A 27,331-nucleotide genomic window follows, 5' to 3' on the forward strand; every position below is an offset into this window, starting at 1 on the left:
AGGAACAAATGAACCCTAATCTCATTAGGTTGCATTAAAGACCTTCTCAAATGATGAGAGACAGAAGCAGTGCAGAAGCTTTGATTGACCAGCATGTGCTATCACAAGGGCCAACTGCTCACATTTACAGAGAGGCAGCTGCAGTAAAGCTGGCACAGGCAACTTCCAAACAGATTAGAACAATAGCACAGGCTGGAATGCAGCTCAATCCCCAAATGGAAAGTGAGAACATATATAAAGTCCCCAGATAAATGACAGAGACCTATTTGCTTGGAGTGCAACGTTTCCATGTTGCCAGCCTATACTGGGATGGGTTTTCCTGTTTTCTGTTTCTATTAAAATACGAAGATTATGTACAAAGAACACTGCCTCTACTGTCCCAGCAGAGGTCCTGTAGATCTCTGTTTGGGCCTCTGGCAACACAGCAGAAATTTCAAGTACTCAATTGATTCCTATGTTAATTTGGAATAAGTGCCTATGCTTGGCCTTCCACAGGGACATCAGCCCATCCTCTGGCTGACTGAGGTCATGTTTTATAATGGTAACATTCCCTGTATAGACACTAATGTCATTCTATCTCTGCTCCCCATGGCAGGTTACCAACACTAGGACTGGTTTAACAGATGAGATAACTCCTGTTCCCAAGTTAAATTCAGTTTCTGAACACCCTTATCAATGCTCTGGTAGAGGCCACAGTATCAAATATGAAAATAATTTTTAAAGGCCTGATCAGCAACCATTTTAAAGCATTGCTTGCACTGAAGAAGGTCAGATTGCTCTTTCCTCCAGGTCAGAACGTGAGCATGTTTACAGAAGCCATTAAGTGCCACAGTAAGAGCACTTAGACAGCTCAATTCCCTGCATGTACTGAGGGGTGAGGAAAAATCCACCAGAGGCACCTTTTTGTCACCAAACTCTCTCTCCATTTGTCATAGGTTAAACACCAAAGTAGAAAGAATATTTGGGTAAACTGAGCAACACTCATCCTAAATGTGCAAGGCAACCTTAAAAATTTGAAAAACACAGCTCAGTCATTATATTCTGGTAACAAACTACAATAGTTGATGCTTTGCAAAACCACAAAGGTTAAAACAGAGCAGCCATATGAAAGAACCAAATACCCCATTGAACACTGAGAAAGCAGGAGGAGGGGAACTCTCCTCTGCTCTTCCCAGCAGCATTAAGATCACAGATTACATGACCAAGGAGAACATTAACAGAAACTTCACATCAGGCCAGCATTACTGTCCACATGGACATCCAGTAAAGGCTGATGTGACACCCAAAAAGAAGGGCAGCACACTGGTTAGCCTCAGTTCTGAAACTCACAAGCTTTCCAAGGCTAACAAACACCAGCAGAGGTTACAGTGTTTTCCCACCCACCCCTACAAGAGGATTGACTGTCCATATGTAACCCTTCCTGTCCCTAGTTTAGAAGGAAGACACACACACAGTCTCCACATTGCTGGAAGAAAGAACCAAGACTTTTCAGAATCTTTTCTTAGACTTTTGAAATAAAGCTTATTGTCTCATTTCTACAGCCCCTGGTAAATCAGGGTTTTAAGGATTCCAATCCTGCTGGCTTTATCCAGAGCATCAGTCTGGACAGACAGATGCAAGTGTTCTCACTGCCAGGCCCCACCAGTGTGTTAACCTCAGCCAGCCAATGTCGTGTCATTTCTTGATGCCTCCTTGATCTTGTATTTCTGATGAACACCAGGGGGTTCTTATTCACACCATAACATTCAAACTTAGCCCTGCACAAAGCACTTCCTGCTGGCATTGGGCTGTGCCCACAGCCACAGGGTTTCAGCCCACAGATCTGCTGGCAGCATGCAGCACTGGCCCATCCTTTCAGAGCAGCCCTCACCATGGCCTCAGCTGCCCCAGGCCCAGAGGCAGGAACCATCTCTAGCAGCACCTTACCAATTTTACCTCCCTCAACAGTTCTTATCTCCTCTCTACTCCTCCTCAACACCATTTACAGTTCCATAGTGGGAACGCATAGCGAGTCACTACCAATATGTGCTTCTGCTCTAGGCTGAGTAAAAATAAACTTTATTCCTATACTGGGATTCCAGTTCATTGGAGGCATAACTCAACCACTGCACTGCACCATCAGAGATGGTGCCAGCAGAGTAACTTCCAAATTCGCTGCTGATCTTTTCCTCCCTTTAGAGAGCAGCTGCAAATCTGGGCAAACAGTCAAGTTTTCTTCTTTTTCTATTCAAGGATAAACAGTTTGTAACAAAAGAGAAAAAGCAGAAAGAATGTTTGGTATCTACTTTTATCATCTATGGCAACGCTTTAACCACCAGATATGCTGCATGTCCATAATTTGCCAGAACAGGAATTCCTAAACAATCACTGAAAATGCTAGGTACCCCACTTCTTGTCAGGTAGGGTGACAGGTGGCACACAGGTGAACTGATAAATTAAAAGACTGGTTTTTCACCTTCAAGTTCTACAGAAGTGTTATCCAGGATACAAGGACTTTGGATGCTCATAGAGGCCACTTGAGTACTTTAAGCATTTCTGTATTAGGATATTTAAGCAGCTAAATACTTTGATGAAGTCTGTCTCCTCATTCAAAGCTGGAAATACATTACCATGAATATTTACCATGTCAAGTAAGGACATGAAACTTCACCAGCTCACACACACACATCTACCAGGCCAACCTATCAGCTCATTCTGAAGTTAGAAACTGCATCCTTAGCTAGTCACGCTGGTCTCACGAATTTTTCAGCCCCGTGTCCCTCTGAAACAGGCAAACACTATTTTAGGACACCAAATCCTCCCCATACACCCCCAAGAGGGGTCAAAATCCAGCAGAGCTGAATGCTACTCAACACTGAAGCAAAGCTTTATCAGAAATTGCTGAATCACAGTTCCTAGAAAGGGGTGTTGGGGGTGGGGGTGGAAATATTTTGCCTCTTCCATGCAGGGACCTTCAGGACAATGAAGGCTATCATCTCTCCCTGCCCTTTGTAACAGCCAGGACCTGAAAGGCAGCCCCTAACATGCAGAGAGTACATAGCTTTAGGCTGTGCCTGGGGGATATGAGGCTGGACATTAGTAGGAATTTCTTCACGGAAAAGGCAATTAGATATTGGAATCGGCTGCCCAGGGAGGTGATGGACTCACTGTCCCTGGAGGGGTTCAAGGAAAGACTGGATGAGGCACTCAGTACCAAGGTCTGGTTGTTATGGTTCTGTTACGTGTTGGACTCGATGATCGCAGAGGTCTTTTCCAACCGGATTGATTCTGCGATGGATGTACTGCTGACAACAGAAATCAGGGTCTGTGTACCCACCACACCTCCATACGGAATGCAGAAGGTTAAGACTTCTTCTAATAGGGATGGGGTCCTGCACAAAAAGCTAGAGCTGGACTGCTAGGAGGCAATAGAACATTTATGTTATAGCTGATTGTAGCATACCGAGACAAAAGCCCTTTGCAGAGAGCCAGTAGCGCGTACAATTAGAGTATTTCGCCTGCCAGCGCGGGAGGGAGATACCCACAACAACGTGACAAAGAGCTCCAGAGAGGTTACCCAGTGCACTGAAGTGGGGGCACGGACGGGGAAAGCGGCTCGTATCCCTTTCTCCCGCACATTCCGGGGCCGCGGATCCCCCGCCTTCCCCGGCCCCCGCCCCCGCCACCACCTCCGCACGGCCCCGCCCTGCGCGCCTGGCCCCACCCTCGGGGGGCCGGCGGCGTCCGCGGTCGCCGTGGAAACGGTCTACGTCATCGCGCCCGGCGCCGCCGATTGGCGGGAATTGTTCGAGAAGGCAGCCGAGGGCGGAAGCGGAAGCCGCACGTGGAGCCGGTGAGTGGCTGCCGCAGTTTCTGGAAACTTCGCCTCATTGTCATATTTAAAGCGGCGGCGGCGCCGCTGCGTCCCCTCCCCGCCCGCCCGCCCGCGCACGCTACGGGGACCGGCGGCCGCAGCAGTACCAGGAGCGAGCCGGGCAGAGCGGGGGCCTCCCTTTGGCGCCGGGGCCATGGCCGTGGTGGGCTTTGATCTGGGCTTCCAGAGCTGCTACATCGCCGTGGCGCGGGCCGGCGGCATCGAGACCGTCGCCAACGAGTTCAGCGACCGGTGCACGCCGTGAGTGGGGGGGGATGGCGGGCGGGGGCCGGTCCGTGCCCGGCGGAGCGCCCGCCGTGGAGAAGCTGCTGGAAGTTTCGCGGTGGGGCGTGGGGGGGGGGGGTTCCCGCTGTGCGGGGCCAGCGCGTTCCCCGGTACTCGCCGGCTCCGAGGGCTGACGGGGGGTCGGTACAGGGTGGCGGGGCCGGGCGGCAGCCCTCTGTGTGTCCCTCCGACCCGCTGTGTGCCCCCGTGCTCCCCTTCCCGCCCCAACCCGCTGTGTGCCCCCATCCCCTCAGCTGCTGGGTCCCGCTGTGCCCCCCGCCCCGATCCCCGCCCGCGTTGTTCCCCTGTATTCCCCGGTCCCGACCTGTTCCGTGCCGCGGAGCCGGAGCGCGTCCCGCGGGCAGTGCCCGGGGCTGCGGGGCCGTGCGGAGCCCGCTCGGGCCGTGCTGCGGCGGGCGGGGAGCGCCGGGGGCGGCAGGAGGATCCCCGGGGGGCAGCCCGGGGTAAGTGGGACACGGGCGGACACGCTCCCACTCGTGCTGCGGAGGATGGGCTCTGCCAGCTGCTCCAGGGCAGCTCTCCCTTAGTCAGAGGTTAGATATAGAAAGCCTCTGGCTCCAAGCAAGAGTTAGTTGACAAGTTGGAAGCAGCCATGCATAGACGGGTAGGGTGTAGTCCAGCTGTGAGCTCTGAATTGCGATCATCCTGTTTTACCGTTCGGATAAGCCATTGTGAAAAGTCCTGGACTCGGGCCAAGGCTTTAAGACGGAGAAAAGTCTTCCTGTAGTTTTTTACTACAGGAATGACACTGACAGAAAGACTTAGGTGTTTTATCTGCAGTAGTAGAAAACAAATCCGTGACAGTTCTCAGTCGTGTTTGTTGTCAGGACCGAGTTAATTAGCCTGTTGTTCTTTCTAGGTCGGTGGTTTCATTTGGATCCAAAAACAGAGCTATTGGTGTGGCAGCTAAAAACCAGGTAGGTAATTGCCTGCTGCTAACTGTTGAAGTACCAGTGTCTGTAAAGAGAGTTGGCTGTGTGTATTTAAAGCCAAACAGCCTCAGTTTCTTGTTGAGTCTTTTATTTTAGAAATGCTGCACTATGCTGCCAGGCTTTCTTTGGAGAAATGTGGGATGTTTTTGCTAGAATGCTCTCTCCTTCATTAATGTAATGCTTTCCAGTGGAATATGTTCATATTCTGACAAGTTAAGGTCACTGGGTTTCTTTTCCTAATGATTGTATACAGGATTTTCCTGGTACTTGAAGGAAAACATTTTAAATTCTGTATATAGTCTCTTAAAATTAGATGTAAGGGGAGAGGTTTGGCTCAGATTCTTAAAGCTATTTAGGGTACCTTACTACCCTTGCATTTGCTGTAAATTAAATGCTGCTGGTTTTGAAGGTGCAAGTCCTTATTTTGGTTTTTTTGTTGTTTTTGGTTTTGTTGGGTTTTTTATTATTGAGGTGCTTTGAAAGATTAAATGTTTTCTTGATTAAAGTAGTATTTTCAGTTTAGAAGGAGAACTTGATTCCAACAAGTCTCAGAATAACAAACTGTAATGATGAAACAAATCCTTAGGTATTGTGTGTTGTTACATAACTGCTGCTGGGAGATCAAGCATGCAGCCTCGGCTGGCCTGTGCATCTCTCTCATGTAGCAAAGGACTGCAGTGGGTTTCCATGGAGAGAGCACTAAAGGAGACTTTATTTCACTGTAACAGCACTCCTCTTAATTTTAAATAGCCGAAGCAATACAAATACTTCACATGTTAGCAAGCACATGCACATTCAGTTACAGGTTAGCATTTGGAGTAATGAAGTAAATACATGTGTTTGTGTTTCTTTCTTAAATTTCATTTCAGCATTGCTGAGTTGACTGCTGACATTGCTGCAAGTCAGAAACTAGTGTGATTCATTAGTGTGCAAAAATGAATTGTTACTCAAAATGAGAATTGATCTGAACCCGATGTACTCTCAAGCATCTTTCAGTATTGTTAGATTGTTCCAGTAGGTGCTGTGGAAACAAGAAGTAAGCTGCAAGTGAGACAGATTCTCTCTTAGATTGCATTTGCAAGTGTGTATTTGCAGTGATGAACACCTGTGACTTCAGACTAACCTGTATGCTGTTACTTGATTGTTTCATGCTTGGCTCTCCTAGAAGTTGAAGCTAAATATTTTTGCCAGGAAAAAAGAATGTAATACCTTAAATGATAAAAGATGACAGATCATTTATTTTTGTAGTTGTAAGTGGTCCAGTTTGGCTGATGATCTGAGATGTGAATTGTTTCTTTTGTAAATGTGAAAGTTTCCTGCCATGGGCTACTGAGAGTTACATTTTTGGTGTCTTAGGGTGTAGTAGCTACTTAAATCAAGGAGTACAATGATTGTTTTCATTTGAAAAATTAAAAAAACCTAAAAAAATCCCACAAAATAAAAAGAAGTTTTGACTGGTGACTTTTACTGTGTGATTTTGTGAGAGAGCTCAAAATACTTTAAGGTGCTGTCTTTAATATTTGAGAAATTGCTACTGGAGCAAATTTTCAGTGAATTTCTGTAACCTTTAGATAAGCATGGCAGCACTGGAGTTGAGAACAGTACATTAGTTAACAGATCATAATTCTCAGCTTTCTTAATTGTGACTAAGCAGGAAGATATTAAAACATGCTACAGACCTAATGGCATACAATTACTCTAAAAATATCTTAAGATTGTTCTCTTAGAAAAGGCTTTGAGGTTAATTCTAAATTAGGCTATAAAAGCTGCCAGAGTGTTTGTGCTTCTCTCCCCACTACATGGTAATAATTCCTGCTGCTACGTTCTTCAGCCATACAGCTGGGAAATACGTAGCATTCAAGCACTCTGAAGTTGTGGCTATACAAATAAATAAAACCATGCTGGGCAACGATCTTCAACATAGGAACCTAACTACTCAATCACATTTAAGTACTGGAATAGTTCCTGGCATGATTTTTGGCCTGTGTTAACTTGTGCTTGTACTATTAATTGCTGAGCACTGTTTGGTGATGAGAATAAACCAAGGATGACTCTCAGCAGGCAGTCCAAGTGTGACATCTTTCCACAGACACAGCTGTCTGAAAGTTACTGATTGTTAGTGGGAGTATGGCCTCCTTTTTTTGTCAGGGAGCTTTTCTGTAGGAGAACTGTCCTAGTTGAGTAGCTTTTTAATAAAGATGTAGCTCAAATTCTTCTATCTCATGGTGGAAAATTTTTAATGCAACCAGGAATTGATGCTTTTCTTTGAGGGTAGTGAATGCTAGAAATATTCCTTGGTATGCTCAGCATTTGAGTTGCTATCATGCAGTCTGTTGGTGCCTGCCTAAATCTGTTTTGTAGATAATAACACACTTCTATAATTTCTCTCTAATAAAATAGAATTAAGTCTACTCTGAGATACTTGCATTATCTCTTTGGCTGCTCTAGTTGTCTGTTTTCTGTTGTGCTTTGCATTTCTGATAACAAATGCTTCTTTATGTCACTTGTTTGCTCTGGGGAGCTTGCATTGTAGTTTAGCACGTAGTTCAAGCTGATGTTAGCAAAAAAAGTTTCAAGTTGTCTAAGCACTGTATTCTTCTTTGGTCTAGTGCAGCAATTTGAGTTGCTGCTAGGTGAGTGTGAACAAGGGAATGAAGTGATTTCAAAGTAGCTCAGGGAGAAAAAAGTAACTATTGAAATATACGGGGACACTTAAGTTTGACACTTAGTAACTAGGAAAGCCCTTGCTTGTGCTAAATGTAATAATGTTTAAAGTGGAGGTGGTGTGGCTTGGGCTGGAGGGCCAGTTTACAGACAGAGAAGCCAGCTTCATATGTAGTTGCAATCTTTAAACATTTGAATTTGGTCTAAGTTCTGTCACCCAGGGTGGCAGAAGTGAGGTGCAAGGTGAGCGGCTCTGTTTGCCAGCACAATCAGCAGCAGAGTGCTCCAGTGCAGTGCACGGGGGGTTTCCTGAACTGGAGGAGTGTCAGGGGGAGACAAGAGCTGCCAGAGGCCTGCAGCTTGAGTGGCAGTGGCTGATGGGACCTAGGTGGGGCCAGGAGCAACAACAGCCGTTTCCCACAAATATAAAAGATGCCCTTAGGGAGCACTGGTGAGCAGGGTGTGGCACAGCAGTGTGCAGGAAGGTGCAGAGGCAGTGCCAGCCCAGCCAGGGAGCAGTGGTACCCACCTGGCAGAAAGCCAGGGCCTCGCTCAGCTTCACACCCGGCATGGCTGGCACAGCTCCCCAGACAGCTCTGGCAGGGACACACTGGGTGGCACTGCAGGGTGAGCCCTGCTCTCAGTACCAGTAGTGGGTGGCACCTGTAAGCACAGATGTGGGAATGTGCCCAGGTACTCTTCCACTTAGTGAAGAACTCTGGTGGGAGGTGAGTAGGTTGAGGACTATCAGGGAGTGTGAGAGAGAGAGATGATATATTGGAATTGCACCCTGCCTTCCCTGGGATATGCCTGGGAGGCAGACAGGACACACAGAGGATTCCTTTCTCTCTCCTCCACCTGCTGGAAAACACTGACTTGAAGGCATAGGGAGCAATCTGTCACCAAGGTTAAGTTGGCCTATGTCAAAACTGCTTCCCTGGAGAAAAAGATGACAGTACCATAGGAGACTCCCTTTGGAAGGGAGCAGGAGGCCCAATATGCTGGCAGGAACCACTTCTTAGGAAAGTCTGCTGCCTCTCTGGGGTCCAAGTTCCTACCCTGGTATGGCTGTCAGATAATTATCCATTATTGGTTTCTCAGGTTGGCACTGATGAGGTGACCAGGAAGTCCAAGGGCAATCAGGAGAGATTTCATGGCCTTGGAATGACTGCTTTAAGGGATCAGGAGCACAAATAGTGCTATCATGTGTTCCCTATCCTTCCAGTTGCAGGAAATAAAGGAGGTAACAGAAAAAGCCAGCAGACCAATATCTGAGCTTGGTGCCATTGGCAGAATTTGGGAGTTTTGATCATGGGTCAGTTTACATGACAGCAGGGCTGCTAGCAACAGGCAGGGTACACCTGTCTCAGAGGGGGAAAAGGATCTTTGCACAGGAGCTAGCAGGGATCACTGAGAGCTTTAAACCAGATTTGGAGGGGGAAAGACATACAACCAAGTTTGCTAGAGATAAGCCTGGGGGGCACCACAGCAGTATTTGAGAGAGTGAGGTCCTTCACTCTGCTGCCTTGGTGGAGATGGGATGGAGATCCATGCAGCAGTGGTGGTACAAAGGTTATTATTGATGTGTTTGAAAGCTGTGAGAGTTCCTGAGAATGGTCACCTAGGAGCTGGGGCTTCTCCTCTGCAAAAATGTGGCAGGATCGATAGCCCAGCTGAACTGCATGCCAGCAGGTATCAATGCCTGCAGCACAGGCCATAAAGAGGAGGAGCTGGACACCACTGTGCAGCAGTGAAACTCTGACACAGTTGCCATTATGGCAACATGGGAGTATGAGTGGCAGAACTGGGGTGTTACTCCTAACTGGTTAAAAACTGGCTGGATAACCAGGCCCAGAGTGTTATGGTGAATGGAGTTAAATCTGGCTGGCAGCGTATCACCAATCGTGTCCCCAAGGCTCAGTACTGGGCACCAGCCCTATCTGGTATTTTATTCAGTGATCTGGAAAAGGGGATCAAGTGCAGCTTCAGTTACTTTGGAGGTGAGCCCATATTGGACTGGAGTGTTGATCTGCTGGAGGGCAGGATGGCTTTACAAAAGGATGTAGACAGGCTGGATTGAAGGGTTGAGGGCCACTGTGTGAGGTTTAAAGAGTGCAGTGTCCTGCACTTGAGACACAACAACCTCATGTAACACTACAGGGTGGGAGCAGGGTGGCTGGGGAGCTGCCTGGTAGAAAAAGACCTGGGAGTGCTGTTTGGCAGTGGTTGAACATGAGCCTGCTGTGCCCAGGTGGCCAAGAAGGCCAATGGTGCCTTTGCCTGTGTCAGCAGTAGTGTTCCAGCAGGACCAGGGCAGTGATTGTGCCCCTGTACTCGACACTGGTGAGGCCACGCCTCAGATCTTGTGTTCATTTTTGGGCCCCTCACTACAAGAAGGATGCTGAGGTGCTGGAGTGAATCCAGAAAAGGACAATGGAGCTGGGGAAGGGTCTGGAAGCCTGATGAGGAGCAGCTGAGGGAGCTGAGGGTGTTTAGCCTGGAGAAAAGGAAGCTCAGGTGTGCCCTTATCACTGTGTACAATAACCTAAAAGGAGCACAAAATTGCACCAGGAGAAGTTTAGATTAGCTGTTAGGAAAAGATTTTTTCACTGAATGGTTTATAAACACCTGAACAGGCTGCCCAGGGAAGTGGTGGGGTCACTGTCCTGGGAGGTATGTAAAAGGTGAGTGGGTGTGGCTTTTGGGGACATTGGTGGACTTGGCTGTGTGAGGTAAATAGCTGGACTTGATCTGAAAGGCCTTTTTCAATTTAAGCAGTTCTATCATTCTAAATTAGTTGACTAAAGTAGTAGGCTCTGTTGATCATGTTATTGTTCACCCAGTTGTCTCAAGGTTTCAGAGATAGATAGTTTTATAATCCTTAATAAGTAATGGTCTGTGTCTAACTTATTAATGAGCTGATAAAAAGTACCAGACAGTAATTACCAGTGTTAAGTAAAGCTGTGACAAGGGAGTGAGCAGTAGTCTGAAAACTTGACCTGTGCTTGGGAGCCTACAGAACAGCACTGAACGTTGCAGGCTGATTAAGAGTGGATTTCTAAGTATCCTGTATTTCTTTACAGCAAATTACTCATGCCCACAACACTGTATCTAACTTCAAGAGATTCCATGGCCGTGCATTTAATGATCCTTTTGTTCAGAAGGAAAAAGAAAAGTTGAGCTATGATTTGGTTCCCATGAAGAATGGTGGAGTTGGAGTGAAGGTAAATCTGCAGTCTGTCTTTCTGGGTTGTATAGGTAAATCTGAAGTCTTACATTTCAGCACCTGAAATGAAAATATGGCTTTCTTTTAATTACCCTAAAGGTAGGTTGTTTTAATCTCTCTGTTAAAGAAGAGCTCTTCTATGAATAGACAGCTTTATCTTTAAATAGTGGATATTAACCTTCAAATTAAGGTTCATTTACAAATAATTGCTGAAATGCAAGTTTCCCTCTTGGCAAATTGCACCTCTAGCTCAAACACACTGGCAGAAAAACTGCTAAGATAATTACAAGGTTGTATGGTTTTACTTCAAAGTATGACTTTCTGCCACTTGTGTGGAATGCATTGCAGCTGACTTATTAGGTGTTTTATAAACGCTTTAGAAAATAGTCAGAACTCTTCTTTAGAATGATGGCCTTAAATGAGTGGCAAGTGTGTCTTTAGTGGACTGCCTGGAGTCAGTTACTTGCAAAAAGGTGTTCAAAACCAGTTCCTATCACATTGCAGGTTTGGCTCTTGCTTACATTTCAAGGACTTCACTGATGCAATGTCAGTTTTTCATAGAATAGGTGCAGTTTACATTGTGTCCATTTACAGAAATATGTACATTTACTGATAATGAAGCCCTGCTGGCATAACAATCAGTGTTGCTTCACTGTTGAAGACTTTAGCTTGAACTGGTCCCTTTTAACTTCAGTATAGATCAGTCCTAAGTAGTGAATAGATCACAGAAAAAAAGGGAAGATGCTTTTTCTTTTGCTGTTTGTGATTTGTGAGGTTAACAGATAAATTCAGACAGAAATTATTGGTTTCCTTTAATCTGTGTGTAGGAGTCTTGTACTATGAGAGTCTAGTATTGGGAGAACTCTACTACTTGGTATTTTTCCTTTTTTTCTTAGGCTGATTGGAGAACAAATTAGTATTTATTTGTATTTAACTGTGGTTAAAAAGTTTTAATAATTGATTCAGTAAAATTCAATAAGACTGGGAGGTTTAGGGAACAATTTTTCTATTAAAACCAAAATGCCTCATTTTTCTCCAAAACATACTGAGTGAATAAAAGTGTTACTTTCAAGCTTCAGCTGTAACATATTACTTCACTTCATCATTGTCATGTATTCTATTGCGTGATAAAAATGGTGCTTCAAGAATAATTTTTGCTAAGAGAGCAATAAATAAACTTTTTCTTAAGCTTTATCTTAAGCTTTTAGTTGCTTCATATGCATAGGTGAACTGTTGTTGCACAGTTATTCCTTTCAGAGACGCCTCACATATTTGAGTAGAGGGATAAAAATGCCAAGGAAAAATATATAGCAAGTACTTCTGTACATTTTTTGCATTTGGCATCAGTTTGAAAAATGATGGCTGTTTTTACTTAATGGTGTGCCACATTTTAAACGTGTCATTTTTGGCAATTTCCTTAATCTATGGAGTTGATACAGTTCTTGATGTTTTAAGACAGAATGGAATTATTGCTTCTATAAGCACTCAGCTGGGAAATTAAATTGTAAACTGAAGTTCTATAATGAAATAATGAAGCATGTCTTGATTCATAGAGTATTAGCCAGCAGTGTATCAAAGAACATTAAATGTATGCAATTTTCTATCAGTTGAACTAATGGAATTATTTTACCTATTCTGTCCAGGTCATGTACATGGATGAGGAGCACATCTTCAGTGTGGAACAGATTTCAGCTATGCTGTTGACTAAATTGAAGGAGACTGCAGAGAGTAACCTGAAAAAGCCAGTAACAGACTGTGTTATTTCTGTAAGTAATTGTAGTGCGCAGGAACATTATGTCTCTTAACTTCAGCTATTGAGGGCATTTTGTTTCTATTCATGCAGAGTGAAAAAGAACTCTGTTAAGCACTTACAAAGGGATTAATCCAAACTAGGTTTAGAGCTTCTGACTTAAAGAAATCCCAGGGCTGCTGCCATATTCCAGGCCCTGACTAACTTAATGAACTCATTCTCTTGGAAATGTCTGGTCCTTTGGACCCAAAATGTTTCTGGATCCAGGTATAAATCCTTCTGGAACAGTTTGCTTTCATGACTAAGCATACTAATTACTCATTGAAGTAAATACATATGTTGGTGTTTTTCTTGGATTTAAAACAATTTGATAACAGCTTTGAACAATTTCCTTTGTTTATGAAGATTTGCCCTCTGTCAGCTGAAAATTTTAGTTTCTGCTGTGTTTATCTTCATCCTTTCAGCAAACTTTGTTTTGTTTCTTTCACTGTTATGACTGCACAGAAAATGACCTCAGATCAAGATCAGTCATTCCATTGCAAAGCCCCAGTATAAAATAACACCTGCCTCTCTGTTCTCAATGACTCTGAACAAGTCTGTCTTATGTTGCATCTAGGAATATTTAGCTCTGTTATTATTAGAAATGTTGATTCTCCAGTTGAACCTGGAAAGCTAGTTCTTCATGTGGCCCTGGAGGGGGGACATCAGAAGGCACTGTCCAATGCCAATGCTAGAGATCTGTAGAAAATTTTCAGCAGCCTATTCCTTCAGAATTTCTTAGCACTTTTTACCCAAAGTAATTTCCGCCAAAATAGATTCTCTTCATTTGTTATCCCTTATTTCTTTGCATCTCTCACATCTGTAGTATTGCTGTATGCTTTTAGTTCCCTCTTTCCTTGTTTGGACAGGAGTCTACCTGCTACCTCTGATTAAGGTATTCCATGTCACTCTCTTCATAATACCCAGTTTCACATTTTGAGCCAGCACTTACTGTTATTAGCATTTGTGTACAAATAACTCATTTGTTTCTTGCTAGTGTGTGCTCATGTAAACTAGCTGATGCTGTTTTAATTCCATCTCTGAGTAGAATATTTGAAGTGTCAATTCAGTATGGTAGTTGCATTTTAGAGGCTTGCAGTAAGTATCTTCCTCAAAGAGGAGGAATAGATACAATTTTTAAATTAATACTTTCAAATAAGTGGTGTAATGTCTCATTTTCTGGAAATAACTTTGTATTCTCACCTACTTTCTTCAGGTTCCATCATTTTTCACAGATGCTGAAAGGAGGTCCCTTCTGGATGCAGCTCAGATTGTTGGTCTAAATTGTCTTAGATTAATGAATGACATGACAGCAGGTAAGTAGGATAAAATAGCAGTTCCTGCAATTGACAGGCGGGATAGAGGGTCCATTTAATTACTTTAAGAAGAAGGACTGACTTGAAAAGGCAAATATAAGACATAAATATTTGAAAAACTTGTGTTCTTTTCTTGGTTTAATGTCTTCTGTGTGAATGGGTAGATGAGATCAAGCTCCATTGATAATTATTTCCCTGAGCACTTATTTAGGAGTCACTACATGTGCCTGGACTACTTGTTCATTTAGTGTACTGCCCAGATCCACAGTTGCAGGAGTTAGACAGTCTTAAAGGAAGTTCCTTGATTAAACATCAACACATCATAACTTCCAAGGCTTTTTTTTCAGTATAGTCAGGATTTTAAGCAGACACATGGCTCTGCTGACCATTTATACAACACTCAGACAAAACTTCCCAGCTTGGAAGATACTCACTGGAAATACAAAACTGGGTTTGGGTTTTGTTGTTAAGATGTTCTATGTTTTTGATTACTTTGCAAGGCAAAAAGAAACAAACCCAAACAAATGCTTAGGGAGCATATACATGACTAAGGGACTAAGTTCTGCTTTTCAGGTCCTACAGCTTAGATTAATGGGACAAAGCTTCCATGAAGATAGTGTATGTTCACAGGTGTATGTCTGGATTTGTCTTTATGCTTTTGATCTTATAGCTTAATGTTCACAGGGTTGTTGTGGTATGCCACTGGAAATTAGAGATTGTGTGGATAATACCTGACACTTCTTTTGCAGTGGCTCTGAATTATGGAATTTATAAACAAGACCTTCCAGCTCCTGAAGAGAAGCCACGGATAGTTGTGTTTGTTGATATGGGACATTCTGCATTTCAAGTATCAGCCTGTGCATTCAACAAGAGTAAACTGAAGGTAGTAAGATTAAATGGAAATAAAAGGGTTTACCAGCAATTAGAATCAAATAGCCTGCCAATCTGCCTTCTTTTTTAAATTCTGAAATAATTTAATGCATGGAAAGTGACAACGAGTCAAAAGGCAAAGGTTTTCATCAGTGTCCTTCATTTCATTAGAATTGTTTCAAACAGGCTGTAAATTTCTTGCAATACACAAATGTAAGATAACTAATACTAGTGCTATAATTTATTTTGCTTTATCTAAATGAGTGTGTGTATGGATGAAAATTTTGAATACTTAGGATTGTCACTTCGTTACTTAGTCTTATTTCCTCTGTAAAAGTGAAGATCAATTTTTGGTGGATGTGATTGTGCATTGGAAGATAGGCTGACCTGTCCCCAACAGTATTTTGAAGCAAGGACTTGCTGATACTGGAAGACTGCTATTCCCTGTGATTTTATTAGTGTTAAACTAAATAATTGTGTTCTTTTAAACCAGGTACTTGGGACAGCATTTGACCCTTTCCTTGGTGGGAGAAACTTTGATGGAAAGCTGGTAGATTACTTTTGTGCAGAAATAAAATCAAAGTACAAACTAGATCCAAAAACCAAAGTTCGGGCTCTTCTTCGTCTGTATCAGGAATGTGAGAAACTGAAGAAACTGATGAGTTCAAATAGCACAGACATTCCCCTAAATATTGAGTGTTTCATGAATGATACTGATGTATCTGGAAAAATGAACAGGTGAGTTCTGTACCAGACAGGCATTTGCTTTAGTGGCCATTTTTTCAAGCAGTGTTTCTTTCAGTGTTTGAAAGAAACTTAATGTGCTAAAATTAAGTGTAAGTGCCTAATAGCTGTGGCATTTTGTAATGCTAGAATAGCTAAGGCTGGGAAATGGGATGTTCAGCTACCTGAGTAATGTTTCAGTGCAATAAAGCATACATAAAAATTTAGATTCTTTTTGTAGAATATGGTCTTAAAACCATGGATTGATGCTTGCAAACCAGAAGGTTGGTTGCATATTTTGACTTTCTGCATATTTTAGGTAACTTAAATCCCATACTCTCTTAAGATAGGAACAATTTAAGCTTTGTTTCTTTTTTTCTGTTCTTAGTGTACTGTGGAATTGATAGAGAAATGGAGGGCAGAAACAATGCTTAGAGGTGATGAATTGATTATGGTCCAAGTGTAAATAAGTCTCTCTCTCTTGCACATGTTCACAGGCATGGCTTCATTTGTTCTGTAGCTACTGCTAAGAGTGGTGGGTTGTTTTTCTTCCAGTATTTAGGCAACAGTTTTTCATCATAAAGGAAGTGTCAGTGTTTTCTGATTTATCTGTAACATCTGCCCTGAGGCAAATACATAGCAGCTGCCCAAACAAAACCTTTATCTTATTTAACTACATTGATAGTGGCTTAGGAAAATTTGAAAGCAGCTGTTTGTGTACTACCCTGTCTATGGTTGCCACTTTGGCCTACTCACAGGAGTTTAGCTTTAGATCTCTGCAGTGTAGTTAACCAACCTAGTCAGCATCGGTTTGGAAACAAATACCAGGCAAGGTTCTTGTGGGACAGACATTCTTTAGTTAATTCCATTTTTTTTTCTTAGGTCACAATTTGAAGAATTGTGTGCTGACCTGCTGCAGAGGATAGAGATGCCTCTGCTTTCATTAATGGAACAAACACAGCTGAAAGTGGAAGATGTAAATGCTGTAGAGATTGTGGGAGGAGCAACCCGTATTCCTGCTGTCAAAGAGAGGATTGCTAAATTCTTTGGCAAGGATGTCAGTACAACACTGAATGCAGATGAAGCCATAGCTAGGGGCTGTGCTCTGCAGGTATAGTACTGGCAGCACTTGATGAAATTAAAAGATGTATTTCTTCCATGAAGAATAGGTCAAGCAGTTATGAAAAATTGTAGAAGTGGTCCATTTTAACGTACTCAAGGGAACATACATGTTCACTAGGTCTTTTTATGGGACTGTACTGTTTAAAAAGATCAGCGTAGTCCTCCCTGGTGCAGTACTCTATTGCAGGGTGCGTTCTGTAAGCAGCCCACTCTGCTCTTCAGAAGAACACAATCTAGGGATCTTTAATGCCAAAAGTTCAAGTTGTTGTCAAGCTGAAAGTTACTTTTACTCAACAAGATTTAAGAAGTGTTGATGGAGAGCCCAAACTACTGCAAGTTTGACTTTCCTGGTATCCAGCTCGCCATTAATGTGAAACAGGCTTTATTCTGTCTCCCTCCCATTTTTACTGTTTCCAGCTATATTTTACAAGCAAACCACACATTCTGTATTCTTCCTTTTCTCCTTTAACTTCTTGTCTTATTTCACCCTCTTCTCTTGGACTTGTTTCTTTACTCTGTCTCACTGACAGCTTCCCATTGCCAGCTATCAGTAGTGTTTGGGGAAAGAAGCAAGACCCTTTAGGTAAACACTTCTTTTAGGAGTAAGCACTGCAGAATTTCCCTTTTTTATAGTCCTGCTATTTTCTTAGTGTTACCTTTACTCACAAGCTGCAAAAGACCTGCTAACACAGCACATAAACACTTGTGTGTGAGATTTCTCATACTGCGTTGAAATTGAGTATTGAAATAGTCCTGCCTGGTAAAATCAATACAGTTCTCACTTGTTGGAAAACTTTTTGCTGTCATGTCTAGTGGAGTAGAGGAGTTAACCAGCTTTAATGCAAGCTTTTTTGTTGTTTGTTTTTTACTATTTTTTTAGTGTGCCATTCTTTCTCCGGCTTTTAAAGTGAGAGAATTTTCTGTGACAGATGCTACGCCTTTTCCAATATCTCTGCTGTGGAACACAGAAGCAGAGGACACTGAAGGGTAGGTAGCTCAGACTACCATTCCATGAAGCTTTTGACCTTCATAATTCAGGGGTCATGTTCTTGCTTGCATTTAAACTAGGATTTTGGCATTCACATGCAGAAAACCCATAGGCCATGTACCAGAGATGGTTGACAGAGAAGATTGTGAAGACATAGGTTGAAATTTGAACTGTAATTCCTCATTTGTAAAAACATAAAGATTTTTAAAAAGTAAGTGAAAGAGCTACCAACTAGTACCTTGTCTTGCCTTTATCTGGTTGTCAGGATTATGAATATAAAATTAGATCAGTGCTTGGGTCCTGATTCCACTTTGCCTTCTGGCTTTTCAGTTTTTACTCAAGGTGTTCCTGACACCTAAGATTCTTGATTGATTAGTAATGTTAGGTACTATGGAAATATTGTGAACTTGTATGGATGCTATTTATCTGGCTGCAGGAGGAATTTAACACCTAGCAGAAATTTAACATTTGTAAGAGTGATTTCTTGCTGCAGTCTCATATGACTGACATCTGTTTCTAATTGTACCATGCCTGTGGGAAATGCAATTGTTTTCTAGGATGTCAAGAGCTCCAAGTTCAACCTGTGGAAAAATCATGGTTCTAGAGGGATCTGTTCATACTTTTTTCATGTTCTTTGTAGTTTAGCTTTTTTTTCTTCCTGTCTGTTTTCTGTGGAGGTGCAGGGCCTAATTGTTCTGTCACCTATGAGAGCAGCCTGTGGGTTCATGTTCTAGGTAAAGCTCTCATTTTCTCACATCTAGGTTATTAGATGAGATCTTCCACAGTTAGGAGACAAAGCTTAGTTGGAAATTGGGATCAGGCTGGCATAATAGCGGACACGCCATAGAACATGAAGTAAAGCTGGTTGTTTTTCTGTCATGTTGAGGAATGAATAATAATCTGGTGTCAGGGCTCTCAACTGAGCCATGCAACGTAAATGAGCAAGGAATTAACAGGGCTATAATTATCCCTTTGAGACTAAGGAAGGGTGCAAATTATGATTCAAAATACACCATTTCAAGCTCAAATAGTGGAATAGGACAAGTTCTCATTACAGTAGAGAACAGTAAATCCTTTTCCTTGCAGTACAGTAGTAAAGTGTCTTTATTGGAATTGTTCAGAAGGGTAAATGTTTCAAAGCATGATATTCCTCTAAAGAGTTCTGACCCTATATCAAAACTTTTCAGCTCAAATACACTGCTAAAAGTGATACTTTTCCCTTAATTACAGAGTTCATGAGGTCTTCAGCAGAAATCATGCAGCACCCTTTTCTAAGGTACTTACATTCTATAGGAAAGGTCCATTTGAGCTAGAAGCTTTTTATTCTGATCCTAATGGAGTCCCATATCCTGAGTCAAAAATTGGTAAGTAGTTGTCCTGGAAATAGTGTTGTCTCCAATAGAACAATTTGAAATCAAAGAGTAACTGTTGTGCATTATGGTTATGATGTATATATTCAGGCTTTTGTCTCTGAAGGACTCAGAATGTTCCCATTCCTGAGACAACTGAATTGGTATTTTTTATTTTTCTTGCTTATAATGTTGCTTTGGCTGAATGAAGAAATGAGGGGGACCAAATCAATGCCTACAACTAAAATGTGGTTATGACTACTAAAGATAGCTTTTTAACTTTTTAAATCTTCTTTTCTGCTTATCACTGAAGCAAGCTAGGAATAATTGAATAATATCTCCTATATATAAAAAAAAGCATGTCTTGAATAACTAGTTGTTTTTACCTGTGCCTTCTGGGACTGACATAATGCTGAGTGACTTCTAATCAAAGCAGTCTGAAATAGTGGCAGCTACAAGACTACAGTATTGATTTGTCTGTGTAACATTTCTAAGCAGTTCTTTCATACTTGTTGACAAATTGCAGTACTTGACAGTGTTGATACTTGCAAAGAGCTTACAACGTGGTTAGTTAGAAAAAGACCGATGGTAAAGACAGGCCAATTAAATAATTGTTCTTGAGTTGTAAGCATGCAATTAAATGTTGTTTGTTTGCATGCCATGTATTTTGAAAAACCAGCACAAAGGAGAGGGACTTATTACAAGCACAAGTAGTGACAGTACAAGGGGGAATAGCTTTAAAAACTGCAAAAGAGCTGGTTTAGATTAGATATTTGGAGCAAAGTCTTTGCTGTGAGGGTGGTGAGGCGCTGGAATAGGTTTCCCATAGAAGTTGTGGATTCCCCATCCTTGGAGGTATTTAAGACCAGATTGGATGAGGTCCTGAGCAACCTGGTCCAATGAAAGGCAGGGGGTTTGGAATGTAGTCTTTAAGGTCACTTCCAACCCAGGCCATTCTATGATTCTCTGACTGTATTCTGTAGTTACAGAAACATCACACTGCCTTTGGTGGCTAACTCTTACCATAAAGACTGATGGTGGGGTTTGGCAGTGTTCAATTAATTTGGCTTTGACAAATGAGAAACTGTTTATCTGCTGTTCTGAAAACTGGTAAGAACAGAACTGAAGATCAGATTTGTTTCAACTCAGTTGCCAGTTAATTCTTTGCTCAGAACAGAATTATTGGTATGACTAATGGGTGAAATAGTAGTTCTAATGAGACTGGCAAAAGAGAGAACAGGTCACACAACTCCAGTATTATTGGATTTATAAGAGAGAGGATTATATTCCATAGCCTGTGAGAAAGGCAGGTAAAAGCTTGTGCATTTGTGATCTAGATCTGTTGCTGAAAGAACGGTGTGTGCAAATATGTATATTTGGCCTGTGAACTTGGGCAGCTTGTACTTTGCAGCTAAGTGAGCATTCTGGTCTCCAGGTCACTCTTTTGGTAATCCATGCATAAGGAAAAATATCTGCAGTTAATGTCAAGGACATCTGATTCTTCATTTATTGTTGAATTAATTGTCAGTCTATTAGTTTCACAATGCTTGTTTCAAGTATTACAGTAGTTACAGAACAATTAGGTTCTGCCCAAGAATAAAAGGTAATCGCAGACTTGCATGGATGTTAGAAGCTGTAAGGAAAGCCTCTCGAAATACTGCTTCTGTGTTGGGCAGTAACTTGTATTAGAAAGGCACCACTTTATATTGGCATTAGACTAAGCCCTTCAGTAGTTTTCTTTCAGCCCACTAGTAACACAGAGAGCACCAGTTTTGTATTTACTCTGTATTAGTTGTGTCAGGAAAACCTACTCTTCACTTTATAAGATGAAGGTAGCTGAAAAGCAGTGTACTTTGGTTTTGTTGGGGTTTTTTTTCTGGTAGTACTGATTTAATTTGAGGGACTGTGAGATTAGCATGGAGGCTTCATTAAATATTTAGAAAACAGTTTGTCTATGAAAAAGGGAGATGTTTTCTTGTCTCTGTAATATTACCTACTTAATTCCACTGTGTGAGTTTTGATTCTTTTGGTTTTAGGTAGGTATGTTATCCAGAATGTGGCAGCCCAGAAAGACGGAGAGAAGTCTAAAGTCAAAGTGAAAGTCCGTGTCAATACTCATGGTATTTTCAGTGTGTCCACTGCATCTATGGTAGAACCAGTTAAAAGTGAAGAGTGTGAAGATGTTAGTGTTGAGACTGAAGTGGAAGCTCAGGACCAGAGATCTATTGAAAACTTCAGTGATGTAAGTTGACCTTTCTTGTGTGTGAATGTCCTTAATGATTGATGAAAGTGTGTTCTGCTGTTACATACTCTGGAAGAAAAATACCTTCCTCTACGGAAGCAAAAGGAGATTAATTTTCAGATGTGTGTAGCTGTCAGGAAATTGTCTTTACAAGAACAGGAGATAATTTGTGGTATCTTGAAAGTGTGTGGATTTCAAAATCAGTTATCGTGCGAAGTGCCAAATAGTGACAGGTTGAGGTTTGAGGGTGGGGTTGCTTACAGCTGCCATAGTTATCCAACTGTTCCAAACAGGAAAACTAGATTTGGATTGTTAATTATCCATGCACTTTGTGTTGAAAGAATTTGTATGTAATGGATTTGTACTGATCCCCTTTGTATCAGTAAAGTTTTTTGAAACTTTTTTTTTGAAAGGGAAAGCTGAATTGTTTTCTACAGCATTAAAGGAGAGGGGAGCACTGGGGAATAATGCACATTGTTATAATCTACTTGATCTTTTAATAGTTTTGAGGGGGAAAAAGTAAACATTGACTCAAGAAATTAAAAGCCCCTTTTTGTAAGAGAAAGTGGTAGCACGTGCACACACGCACACAAGTATTGTGCAGCAAGCCTGGCACTGGTAACATTTTCATGAACTCCTTCTGAACTTGCACCCAGTGTGTATCTCCATAGCTGAAGCGTGTGTGTTTCTGCGTGTGCACAGAATGCTGTGTAGGGCACTTTGTACCGTACGTGCGTCAGAAGTGACGTGCCCTATACTTAAATGCAAGTGCACATGCCTTCTACATCCTTTGTGCCTGGGCTTTCATTTCAGAAAAATATCCAGCAAGAGAACAGTGAGGCTGGAACACAGTCCCAGGTACAAACTGATGGTCAGCAAACGTCACAGTCTCCCCCTTCATCAGAACCTCCCTCTGAAGAAAACAAAATCCCAGATGTCAAGAAAGTGAGTGACCCTTTAACTCTGTTGAAAATGTTATCCTATATAATGGCTTTTAAAATGGTAATATATTTCAGGAAAAGTAGGAACTTGGTGTTGGAACCTTTTTCATTTTCACACCTTTACTATAGTGAAAAATAATATCTGTATCTTGTGATGATTTCTGTACAGAGTTTGCAAAAGGATTCCTGCAAGAAGCCTTTCTCTACCACTTCCATGTCTTCTTGCAGTGTTGTACAACTCGTTTATTTGGGTTGCAGACATTTCAATTTAACCAGCAGTTAAAGGCCAAGCTTATTAAGCCTGCTGAGGCAAGCTGGGATCAGGAATTCATAAACCTAAAAGGAAACAATCAGTGTGAAACATTTGTCTGCATGTTATTGATAGTGATTTCATTTTTTTCATCAGTATGAGATGAAAAATGCTTTGGGTTAAAATCTTAAGGCCTATCAGCATCATTAGTGAACTGCTACGTTACACATGAACACTTCTGGAAAATCTGCAAACACAGCATATATCTGAGAAATGTCCTTGCTGCAGCTCAGTGCTTACTGTCTCGAAACAGACTCTAAGGAGACTAGGATAGGAGGTGGAATCCCCAAAAGGAAAGTGCCTCATGAGCATATTTTGAAGATTTTAAAAGAACATGGAAAAACCTTTGTGTGTTCTTCCTCTGAATGTGTCTTTCATCATAGCAGTACTTCATCAGAAAGAAGTCAGGAAAATTATCTTATTTTTCTTCTTTCTAACTCAGACAAATGAGAAGAAAGGTGATCAGCCCCCAGAAGCTAAAAAACCCAAGATAAAAGTGAAGAATGTGGAACTGCCCATTGAAGCTAACTTGGTTTGGCAGTTAGGAAAAGATCTCCTCAATATGTATATTGAAACAGAGGTGAGTTAGTGTGGTTTAGACTGCTTTCTTGTGTGCAGTTATTAACCATTCACCTGCTTCTCAAGGCAACCTCTGTTCTTGTACTGTCACCCTGGAGTGTGGGCTCAATTAACAGTGAGCTAACATACTGTCTGCCTTCTAACACATAACTGACAAATGTTTATCAGAAAGACTGAAATGTCCTTTACAGCAATTAGTATTAGAGCACTGATCCATGGAATGGCATCACAGATTCATTTAAACTGTTGTAATCCAGAGAAGTGCAACCCCTTTCTTCAGATGAGTCTACTGCATAATAATGAGAATTTCAACAGTTAGGTGGACCAAGGCCTCTGGGAGACTTTCCAGGAGCTGTGCTTTGTAGAATGCTGTTTGAACATTGTTATTTTTTAATTAAAATATTTTCTGTGGTATACAGGGAAAGATGATTATGCAAGATAAACTGGAGAAAGAAAGAAATGATGCAAAGAATGCAGTGGAGGAATATGTATATGAGTTCAGGGACAAGTTGTCTGGACCATATGAAAAGTTTGTTTGTGAAAAGGTAGGTTATGGTTTCAGGAACTTCTTCGAAAATACCAAGTACCTGTTTTGTATACCTTGGTTAAACTTGCTCAAAGCCACCCTAAACATAGCTGCAAAACTAGAACTTCATTTGAATGATGGCAGTGACTAACCTAGAATAAGGCTTAGATGTAACAAATACATATCCCTGAAAAAAGGTTTTGTCACAAATGGAGTAAAGTTTTGTTTCCAATTGGAACTGGTGACTGGAAGGGGAAACTGTGTTGCTTTATGTGTAACCAAAACCATGAATTCGAGTTACACCCCAAGCATTGGCCTAATCAAAGACAAAAGTCTGTAAATACTACCTTTGTTGTAGATGTGTGTTTCTTAGTCCAGAAGCTGGCGTGGTTTAAGTAACTAAATTAGGCAAAAGCTGCAGTAGAAATTAAATTTTTATAGAGGAAGCTAAGGATTCATGTGTATATTTACCTCTGTTATGTTCCTTCAAGACAAACATGATTGATTGGTGTGTATTTCAGTGTTTGATGTGTTGAATTATATTGACACACAGGATCTGCAGGGATTCTCTGCCCTCCTAGCAGAGACAGAAGGCTGGCTGTATGAGGAGGGTGAAGATGAAGCAAAGCAGGTGTATGTAGAAAAATTAGAGAATTTAAAGGTAGGCCTGTTAATATGCCAAAAAGCAAAATTTCCAAAAGACTGTGCTAAACAACATTAATGAATGTTAATGAATCACATAAACATGGAGAAATTGCTTTTTCTAGAAATTAGGTACTCCAATTGAAATGCGCTTCCAAGAAGCAGAGGAACGACCAAAGCTATTACAAGAATTGGGACACAGACTCCAGTATTATGCTACAATAGCTGGGGAATTCAGGAATAAAGTAAGTGGCCTTTTTTTAACCACAGTGCTTCCATGAGGCTCATTGGCTGGAGGGCTTCAAATGCACTTTCAGATGAGCTGTGAACTACTGCTATATAGGTCACAAATTTAACACCACAAATGTTTCCCAGTACTCAAAAAAATCTCATGCAGTGTGTCATATCTTCAGTTGCTTGATACTTCTGGATGTTTCCAGGCTGAAGAGGGTGTTCTAATAAAGAGTTTAGACTTGTGGTCTGATTCTTGACCTTTAAAAAACTGATCTGTTTTTTAGAAATGCACTCCTCTTCCAGTTCTTTCAGGGACGAGAATTATTGTATGGTGAGCATTAGTGTAAAACCTAGCTGCAGATAAAGTAAAAACCACAATTTTGTTACATGTGGGTATTTGAGGTTTGGTTTTTTGTGGGGTTTTTGTGTTTGGTTTGTTTTCCATTACTATTTGTAGATTATGTTCTTGATAACTTTGCAGTCTGAAAACTTGCTCCTTGAATTTCAGCTTAAAGAATTTTAATAGGATGGCTCACAACACTCAGACTAATTAATAATAAATAATAATAATAAATAAATAAATCTGAGACTTAACATCAGAAACAATTATGTCTTCACAGCTATAGATAAGAAAATTAAGTGAAATCATAGCAGTAGTAGTGTTGTATGTGAAATAACTAACATCATTGTAAATAGTATATTTAAAAACTTAGCTTTATTTAAGAATTCTAAATACGGATTCATTGGTTGTGTTGCTGTGAGTAGGTCCTTCTCTGGATAGTAGTTAATTGTGTAACTGTAGCATTGTAGGGAATGCTAAAGTTGAAAACTGTGGTCCTTTCCCTGTACATCAGAATCTCAATGTCTAAACTATCTTGGGTGCAGGTAGCTCCTCCAGAACGGGAGGGAATGTTTTTTTTATCAGCTTTGTTAAGAATGTTATATTTTTTGCATGACTTTTTTGTGAAGCTTCTATGCCCTCTGTAAAACAGATTGCTTGTTCATTTGGGTAAAGGAAGCTTTATATTCTCATCTGTATTTCCTGTTGTCTCTTGCTGTAATGGATCTCCCTTGTGGCTAACTTCTATTTGTTTTGACCATTGGAAGAGATTTACAAGTTATAAATAATTGAGATAGACTTGTTGGCATAAATTCATTACATTATTAACACTTGACATTATTAACTAATACAAAATGTTTGTATTTGGACAGGATGAGAAATACATCCATATTGATGAGATGGAAATGATGAAAGTAGAGAAGTGTGTTAGTGAAGTTGTAGAGTGGATGAACAATGCTGTGAGTGCACAGGCTAAGAAGAGCTTAGATCAGGATCCAGCTGTGCATTCAAGTGAAATTAAGGCAAAGCTACAAGTAAGTACCATAAGAAACTACCTTTAGAGGTTGGTGCTAAAAGTAGACTGGTATCTGTGCCTTTTGTCTTTCCCAGTTTCATCGTGCTGCTCTAGTGTTCTTGAAAGGTAGAAAGTACGGAAAGGAGGAGATCCAGCAGAAAGAAGAGGAGCTCTAGTGTACTGTATACAATTCTGTGGAGCTCATTGATATTTTGTCTTTCAGTCACCTTAAAAACTCATGTTGTTTTTCAGTATTCTACTGAGACAAAAGAGTATTTAAAAAAACCAATGTGAAATCCAAAATACTTAGTTGAACTTCGCCCACAGAACATCAGAAAGTATACCAATTTATTTCAGAGTACAATAAGTACTTTACTTTGGTCTCAGGGGAACAAATGCAGAATTTCCAATTTCAAACAGTTTTTTGGACACAGGACTTTTTGCACTAGTGAAGCTGGTGGCTCCTTAATGCACATTCTGCCCACATCTTTTCCATCTTTTTTAGGAGTTAAACAATGTCTGTGAGCCTGTTGTGACACAACCAAAACCAAAAGTTGACTCTCCTAAGGAGGAAAACCCATTAAGTGAGCAGAGTGATTATAAAACTGAAGACATGGGAGATGACAAAAATTCTGAAATGCCTCAGCAAAACGGTGAATGTCATCCAGGTGATCAAAACACCATTAACATGGATCTGGACTAAGCCACTGCACTTGCAGCAAATTATTTCATCCCATGACAGAAGATGTTTTGGCTGTCATATGTGATGGGGGTGGGAATGCATTGTTTTGGAAACTATTTATATTTTTTTTCTTAAGACTTGTCTGGGAATATGTTATGTTGTGGGAGGAAGAATAGTAAAAGTGTTGGTCATGACTATCCTAAAAGGAAAATTGCCTTGGTAACTTTCAGATTCCTGTGGAATTGTGAGTTCATACTAAGCTTCTGTGCAGTATTTAACCATTTGCATCACTAAAGATGAAAAGAAGCCCTTGCTTTGAAATGTACTGCTCCTTTAAAAGGTTGTAATCGAAACACTCGAGGCATTTGTAGATGCCAAGGTAGTTTTCTTTTGTCTGGACATCTAATTGGGTATGTCAGAAAAAGCCAGTGTCTGTCCCCTTCACAAGGACTTTGCAGAAGAACTCCTTCTGTCTGAGGTTTTTGATTGTTGCAGTCCAAAGTACTTATCAGGTAATGAGATGGTGAAATGTGTTAGTAGCATGCAGAAACGCTTACGTTTCATCTCTTGCTAAACAATGCATTTTTCATGTGGGGTACATAAAATGAAGGAAATGCTAATTCTGTTAGTGTTATTGTGAAGCTTTTTAAAGAGCTTTGAAATAAAGTTCATTTTACTGGTA

At 41.2% G+C, this 27,331-nt stretch overlaps 1 protein-coding gene across 2 annotated transcripts; it reads left to right on the forward strand.

The window, feature by feature from the left end:
* Nucleotides 1-3,864: 3,864 nt before the first annotated feature.
* Nucleotides 3,865-27,331, forward strand: HSPH1 (heat shock protein family H (Hsp110) member 1). 2 transcript variants are annotated; one of them, XM_071433961.1, is made up of 18 exons: nucleotides 3,866-4,114; nucleotides 5,019-5,076; nucleotides 10,839-10,979; nucleotides 12,625-12,747; nucleotides 13,987-14,086; nucleotides 14,836-14,969; nucleotides 15,450-15,694; nucleotides 16,562-16,790; nucleotides 17,682-17,788; nucleotides 19,020-19,153; nucleotides 21,175-21,380; nucleotides 22,194-22,325; nucleotides 23,074-23,211; nucleotides 23,630-23,755; nucleotides 24,290-24,397; nucleotides 24,504-24,623; nucleotides 25,825-25,986; nucleotides 26,473-27,331. In XM_071433961.1, the coding sequence occupies exons 1-18, from the start codon at nucleotides 4,008-4,010 to the stop codon at nucleotides 26,668-26,670; spliced, it is 2,568 nt and encodes an 855-aa protein (XP_071290062.1). In that variant the 5' UTR covers nucleotides 3,866-4,007; the 3' UTR covers nucleotides 26,671-27,331. The 2 variants fall into 2 exon arrangements, with proteins under 2 accessions (XP_071290063.1, XP_071290062.1); XM_071433962.1 differs by lacking the exon at nucleotides 22,194-22,325 and having other exon boundaries at nucleotides 3,865-4,114.

This window comes from Agelaius tricolor, unplaced genomic scaffold (genome assembly GCF_023055355.1).
Source record: "Agelaius tricolor isolate 1412-34295 unplaced genomic scaffold, bAgeTri1.0.p SCAF_9, whole genome shotgun sequence".
NCBI classification, from domain to species: Eukaryota; Metazoa; Chordata; class Aves; order Passeriformes; family Icteridae; genus Agelaius; species Agelaius tricolor.

Excerpts from the sequence above, each read along its gene's own strand:
- HSPH1 (XM_071433961.1), top strand. The coding sequence starts at position 4,008 with ATGGCCGTGGTGGGCTTTGATCTGGGCTTCCAGAGCTGCTACATCGCC. Across the intron at positions 22,326-23,073 it reads AAATCCCAGATGTCAAGAAA|ACAAATGAGAAGAAAGGTGA; the intron begins GTGAGTGACCCT and ends TTTCTAACTCAG. Across the intron at positions 23,756-24,289 it reads AAAAGTTTGTTTGTGAAAAG|GATCTGCAGGGATTCTCTGC; the intron begins GTAGGTTATGGT and ends ATTGACACACAG.